Genomic DNA, 7,114 nt, shown 5'->3' on the forward strand with positions numbered 1-7,114 from the left:
CAAAATTCAAATTTTTAGGTTTCAAAATGATCTGGAAAAAATTATACACGTATATAAGGATGTTATGTATATGTGTGCGAAACTTCAAGACGAAGGAACTTGAATTGCAAGCTGCGGAACAAAATCTTGGATTTTGAGAGTGAACAATACTTTTACATATTTCATCGTAAAATTTACACACATTATTAAAAGTTAAACCCTTGATTTTTAATATCCATGAATTATATTGGACTGTGTCAAAAATATGTAAAAGTACGTACTATATGGGTATATGTGTATTTGTTTTCAGAATTTTTTGAAACATAAAAGTATTTGTTCAATAGTCGGGCTCCATGAAGCCGGAGCTCCATTTAGCATCTTCGCGCTGAGATGTGTCTGGCACCCTCGAGTAATAGTACTAGTACTGAAGCGTGAAAAGGAAAGGTGCCACTGTGCACCACTAGTCTAGCACGGAACTGGAAGCCTCGCCCAGCGGTGAAGATAAATTAACCACGTGCGGGAAAACTTCTCACGCAGCTATAAATAATAGTATGCATCCTCAGCTCTCTCCGTACCACACACCAGTTGCACCCCAGCCTACCCCATGGCTCGCTGTGTAGAAGTAGTGTACCATCTCATGCAGCAGACCCCTCTACAGCTACAAGCACTTCTGCTACTGTCGCTCATCATACTACTACTGCGTCTGGCCACAACCGGCGGAGGCGGTAGCAGCAAGCAAGCAAAGGCGAAGCGTCTCCCTCCTTCGCCTCCGGCCCTTCCCATCATAGGGCACCTGCACCTCGTCGGCGATCTCCCTCACGTCTCCCTCCGCAGCCTCTCCAGGACTCATGCCGCTGACGGCCTCATGCTCCTCCACCTCGGCTCCGTCCCGAACCTCGTCGTGTCGTCCCCACGAGCCGCCCAGGCGGTCATGCGGACGAACGACCACCTCTTTGCGTCCCGCCCGCCGTCCAGGATCGCCGACGCCCTCTTGTACGGCTGGTCGTCCGACATCGCCTTCTCCCCCTACGGCGAGCACTGGCGGCAGGCGAGGAGGCTCGTCACCACGCACCTCTTCACAGTCAAAAAGGTCCAGTTGTTCCGCATCGCCCGTCAACAGGAGGTCAGCATCATCACCCTCTGAATCTGATCATGCATGTTTGTGAGAATGAAGAACATATATACGTAACCTGCTCTGCTCTTGCATGTATAGGTGAAAGTGGTGATCTCTAGGATCCGTGAGGCCGCGGCGGCGAGCGTGGCCGTGGACCTGGGCGAGGTGGTGAACACCTACGCCAACGATGTGGTGTGCCGCGCTGTGTCGGGGAAGTTCTTCAGGGCGGAAGGCCGGAATAAAATGTTCAGAGAGCTGATCGAGGAAAACTCAGCTCTCGTCGGAGGGTTTCATATGGAGGACTACTTCCCAAGGTTAGCCAAGGTACGTCTTCTCCATAGGTTCGTCCGCAACAACGTCGAGACGACACACAAGCGGTGGGACGAACTGCTAGAAGCGATAATAAGAGACCACGAGAAAAACCCGATGCACCATGGCAGGGAGAACGGTGTCGACGAGCAAGGAGAGAGTGACTTCATCGACGTGTTGCTATCGGTTCAGCAAGAGTTTCATGGCATCACCAGAGACCATATCAAGGCCATCTTAATGGTGAGCAAGTAATTAAATATAGAAAAATACGTTACACGCACCGGGTTATATTGCCTCACACAATTACCTCTGGTGAACAATGTACGTACGTACAGGACCTGTTCGGAGCGGGCACGGACACATCGTCTCTGGTCCTAGAATTCGCCATGGCCGAGCTCATGCGCAAACCTGATCAACTCATGGTCAAGCTGCAAGCTGAGGTGCGACGCGGCACTCCCGCCGGACAAGAATTTGTCGAGGAGCATAACCTGGCCGGCATGACCTATCTGAAGGCCGTGGTGAAGGAGACGCTCCGACTGCATCCGCCGGCGCCGCTCCTCCTCCCACACCTGGCGATGGCGGACTGCGACCTCGACGGCTACAGCATACCTTCTGAGACTCGAGTCATCGTCAACGCATGGGCTATTGGCAGAGACCCCGGGTCCTGGGAGAAGCCGGACGACTTCGTGCCTGAGAGATTCCTCGAGGGTGGCACCGCGGCAGCGGTGGACTTGACGGGCAAAGACTTTCAGTTCGTGCCATTCGGGGCTGGCCGGAGAATATGCCCCGGTCTCAACTTCGGGTTGGCTACCGTCGAGATCATGCTGGCGAACCTCGCATACTGCTTCGACTGGGAGCTGCCGGTCGGCATGGAGAGGGACGAGATCGATATGACGGAGGTGTTTGGTCTGACTGTGCGTAGAAAGGAGAAGCTCATGCTTGTCCCCAACACCCACGTGGTTGCGTGATCGGTACATAGTGCGTCCATATTTGTATACCGTTGCATATGTTTTTTTAGAACATAGTGTGTACACTGTGTAGGCGAGCCAATCGTAGACTATGTGAATGAGCTACGTAATCTCGAGTTTGACTGGTTGTGGTTGTATTTTTTTTTCTTCTTCTTCACTGTCTGAAACTCGGTGACTGGACCTTGATTTATGTTTGCTGTGTGCATCCTAATGCAGGATGAGGTAATCCTCTTTTCAAAGAAAAAAAAACTTTACCATTTTCATTCAGGTCCTTCTATGTCGCATCTAGATGTGAGATAATATTTCTCACATCTAAATATGATGTCAGTGTCATCTCATTTTTTTTATTGTTTGTCCTGTTTAATTGATTTTAATTTGTCAAAGCCCAAAGTCCGAAATTAAAAACCAGCTAGCCCCGCGTCCGCCAGGGTGGCTACCCGTACAAAAAAGAATCTGATCGCTAGCTTTCTTAGAAAAAAGAACTGATTGCTAGTGCTAACATCGATTTGTTAGCTTTTGTGCATGATCGTTATATACTCCCTCCGTCTGGAAATATTTGTCATAGAAATGGATAAAAATGGATACATCTAGAACAAAAATACGTCTAGATACATCCATCTCTCCGACGAGTATTTCCAGATGGAGGGAGTATTTACAAATACGTCTCTTATCGCTAGCTTCTAGGTTACCAACGATTTTTTTTTTGCCTTTTGGTTTTTGCATTTTTCACTCTCATATTTTATAATTAATTTTCAGTAAGGAACAAAGTTTGATCTAAACATATTTTAAAAAAACATGTTCACGAGTTTACATATTTTGTCAAATTATAAAAATGTTAACAATACCAAAAATGTTCTAATATATGGTGAATAATGTTTGATTATATGAAGATCATTTTCTGACTACACACTAATATTTTTGCAACTATACACTGAATACTTTTTTATATATAGTGAAATTTTTATATACGATGAACTTTTTTAATTATACACAATGAAGATTTCTTTGAATACAATAAACTATTTTAAAGCACCTACTAAACAATTGATTGTGCATTCAAAGAATGTTCACGGATTAGAAAAAATATTCATGATTCAAAATGTGTTCGCACACTCAGAAAATATGTCCATAAATTACTAAAATGTTCATGGTTTAAATAATGGTCATAATTTTGAAAAAAAGTTTCAGGAATTTAAAAAATAAAAAGGAAAGGAAAGGTAGAAAACAAAAAAGAATGAAAAGCCAATAGAAAAAACAAAAAAAAAAGAGAAAACTACGAAATTACGAGCCCGGTTACGTGTCAAGGTTCGACTTGGAATTAATATGAAACAATTATGGGTCCAATTGCAAGTCAAGGGTGAACTTGCAACTGGGAGAAAATACAAAGGATAGGCTCGGTTGCAAGTCAAGGATAGGATTGCAGCTAGGATGAAATAAACTACGTGTCAATTTATGAGTCGGGGGTGAACTTGCAATTGGAAAAACTATTATATGAGTTGCGAGTCGAGGGGGGCTTGCATATGGGGCCGTAGTTGTTTCAAAAAAACACAAACATTTTTATAACTTGCGACTTTTTTTGAAAAAGATGAACAGATTTCGATTTTTTTTATAAAATGAACAATTTTACGAATTTGAATATTTATTGAAACTTGTGAATTTATGAAAATAGAATTTGAAAAAAAGGGGGAAAATGAGATCGACTTTTTAAAAATAGAGAATTAAAAGGAGAGGAAAACTAATGAATAAAAAATGGTAAAGCAAAAAAATAAAAAATCTTGAAGAAAAAAACAAAAACAAGTATCCTAGCTAATTGGGCCGGCTCATCTGCAATTTGTTCAATGTCGAGGGGTAGACTTGCAACTGGGACAAAGAAGGTCAGACCCCTGCTGACGTGTCAAGGACTCACAATTCGGACTATTAAAGGCCAGGGCCCAGTTGCGAGTCGACTTTAGACTTGCAACTGAAACAAAAAAAAGGTTTGGCTCCAGTTGCGAGTCGATGATGGACTTACAACTGTGACAAGAAAAGGTCGAGCCCAGTTGCGAGTCGACAGCGGACTTGCAACCGGGACAAAACAAAAGTCGGGCCCCAGTTGCAAATCGATGATGGACTTGCAATTGGGACTAGAAAACTCGGGCCCCGGTTGCGAGTCAAGGGTGGACTAACTCGGAAAAAAAAGTTGGGCTCTAGTTGCGAGTCAAGGGTGGACTTGCAACTCGACAAAAAAAGGTTAGGCACAAGTTGCAAGTCAATGGTGGACTTGCAAGTCAGACAAAAAAGGTTGGCCCCAGTTGCGAGTCGGAGGTGGTGGACTTGCAACTCAGATAAAAAAGGTTGAGCCCGGTTACTAGTCGAGGGTGGACTTGCAACTTGGATAACAAAGGTTCACCCCTAGTTGCGAGTCGAGGTTTGACTTGCCACTAGGACAAAAACGGTTGGGCCCTAGTTACGAATCGATGTTGGACTTCCAACTTGGACACAAAATGGCTGGACCCAGTTGCGAGTTAAGGGTGAACTTTCAATTAGGACAAAAAATATTGGGGCCTAGTTGCGAGTCGAGAATGTAATTACAACCGCGAAAAAAGGTCGGGCCCCAGTTGCGACTCGAGGGTGGACTTACAACCGGGGTAAAAAGTGTCGGATCCCAGTTGCGACTTGAGGGTGGACTTGCAATTGATACAAAAAAGGTCAGGTCCTAGTTACAAGTCGTGGTGAGATTGCAACTGGGACAAAAAAGGTTGGACCCCAGTTGCGAATCGAGGTGAGTTGCAAGTCATGGGTGGACATGCTACTGGATCAGAATAGCGAGTTGCGTGTCGAGGGTGGTGGACATGCAACTGGTTCGAAATAGAGAGTTGTGCGCCAAAGGTGGACATGCAACTGGGTCGGGGTCAGGGTGAGTTGTGCATCGATGGTGGACATGCAACTGCATCAAGATAAGTTGCAAGTCATGGGTGGCATGAAACTGGGTCGAGGTCAGGGCGAGTTGCGTATCGAGGGTCGACATGCAACTAGGTCGAGGTGACTTGCAAGTCGTGTGTGGACATGCAACTGGGTCGGAAAGACGACTTGCGCGTCGAGGGTGGACATGCAACTGGGTCGGGGTCAGCACGAGTTGTCTATCGAGAGTGGACATGAAACTGGGTCAAGGTGAGTCGCAAGTCGTGGGTGGACATGCAACTAGGTCAAAAAGGTGAGTTGTGTGTAGACGATGGACATGCAACTATAGGTCGGGAGGTGAATTGTGTGTCAATGGTGGACATGCAACTGGGTCGGGAGCCGAGTTATGTGTCGAGGGTGGACACACAACTGGGTCGGGGTGAGTTGCGCGTTGTGGGTGGACCTGCAATATGGACATGCAATTAGGTCGGGAGGTGAGTTGCATGTCGAGAATAGACATGCAACTTGGTCGGGTCAGGACAAGCTCCGTGTCGAGGGTTAATATGCAACTAGTTCGGACAAGTGGCATGTCAAAGATGGACATGCAACATGATTATGGTCGAATCGCAAGTTGTGTGTAAAGAGTGGACATGAAACTGGTTCAGAACGAGTTGCGAGTTTACGATGGACATGCAACCTGGTCAAAATTAGGTGGCAAAATGTTACATATCCAGACGAACATACAACCCGACACATATAAGATTGCATGTGTAAAAAAACATACAACTAAGTCAAACGTGTGACAGATGAACATGCAATTATGTCAGCGTGGAGTTTTCTTTTTAGAACAGGTCAGCGTGGAGTTTTCTTTTTAGAACAGGTCAGCGTGGAGTTGAATGGACATGTAGTTGGGTCAGATGCCCGTATAGCCACACCCATGTATAGTCATGCGGACAAACAAGGCGCCATGCCCGACAGAAAATGGCCTGACAAAAAAGAACACACTACATGGGATACAACGCACGTACATGATCAAACGACACCACTATAGACTGTATTCCTCTCTAATTATACAAACTGCTAAAAAATTGATTTAAAAAACCTGCTAAAAAAGGAAAAGGAACATAACATGCGCCCAGCAGAATAAAGACCCAGCACACGACCCCTCTCGCCCTAGTCGCCCAGTCCCCCTCCCCCGTTCGCCGGTCGTGGTTCGGCCTCCCTCCTCCCTTCTCGTCGGTGCTCCCTCCCTCCCCTCCCCTGCCTGCACGCCGGTGGTGCTCTCTCCGCCGCCTTCTCCGCTGCCTGCGCTTGGATCTCGTTTCTGGGCCCTCGCTCCTGATGAGGAGGAATCGCGGTCGGCTGCCTCCTCTCCCCGCTGCCCTTCGGCCTGCCCTGGGCGGGCTGCGCCACCCCTTGTCGCGCCCCGCTCCCGCAAGTTTGCCCCTGGTGGTCGGGGACGGTCGGTGGCGGCGGCTTCACCTGAAGCTGGCTGGATCCGGGTTTCTCACCGTCGGCATAAGTTCGGTAAGTGTTCTGTTGCTTCTCCTGGGCCTAGGATTCTGGGCGGTGCGCCTGATGGGGAGCTCGGAGGCTCCCCATCTCGCTCTCCTGCTATCTCCTCGGCTGCCTCGTCGCTGTCGGCGGCGGCGCCGGGGGCATTGGTGGCGCTAGCGTCGTGTACCCTAGATCTGAATTTCGTCTCGGTGGCCAGTGGGTCACGGGTCTTCCCCCCGTTTGGGCCTGTTGGGCCTATCGCTTCGGCTCTGCCCAGTGGGCCTACTCCTCCCCCTCCTCTCTCTTTAGTTGATGAATCCCCCCCCCTTGTCTCTTCCAGCCCAGTTAGGCCCCCCGGTCTGGTTCC

At 47.6% G+C, this 7,114-nt stretch overlaps 1 protein-coding gene across 1 annotated transcript; it reads left to right on the top strand.

The window, feature by feature from the left end:
• Positions 1–582: 582 nt before the first annotated feature.
• Positions 583–2,614, top strand: LOC119303371 (indole-2-monooxygenase-like). Its single transcript, XM_037580500.1, has 3 exons — positions 583–1,102; positions 1,193–1,642; positions 1,738–2,614. The coding sequence occupies exons 1-3, from the start codon at positions 584–586 to the stop codon at positions 2,368–2,370; spliced, it is 1,602 nt and encodes a 533-aa protein (XP_037436397.1). The 5' UTR covers position 583; the 3' UTR covers positions 2,371–2,614.
• The last annotated feature ends 4,500 nt before the right edge of the window (positions 2,615–7,114 follow it).

Source organism: Triticum dicoccoides, chromosome 1B (assembly GCF_002162155.2).
Source record: "Triticum dicoccoides isolate Atlit2015 ecotype Zavitan chromosome 1B, WEW_v2.0, whole genome shotgun sequence".
Classification (NCBI taxonomy): Eukaryota; Viridiplantae; Streptophyta; class Magnoliopsida; order Poales; family Poaceae; genus Triticum; species Triticum dicoccoides.

Bases quoted from the DNA above. Each gene is read 5' to 3' on its own strand.
- LOC119303371 (XM_037580500.1), top strand. From the start codon at position 584: ATGGCTCGCTGTGTAGAAGTAGTGTACCATCTCATGCAGCAGACCCCT. The intron at 1,103-1,192 runs GTCAGCATCATC...TTGCATGTATAG, and splicing joins GCATCGCCCGTCAACAGGAG to GTGAAAGTGGTGATCTCTAG. The intron at 1,643-1,737 runs GTGAGCAAGTAA...ACGTACGTACAG, and splicing joins ATATCAAGGCCATCTTAATG to GACCTGTTCGGAGCGGGCAC.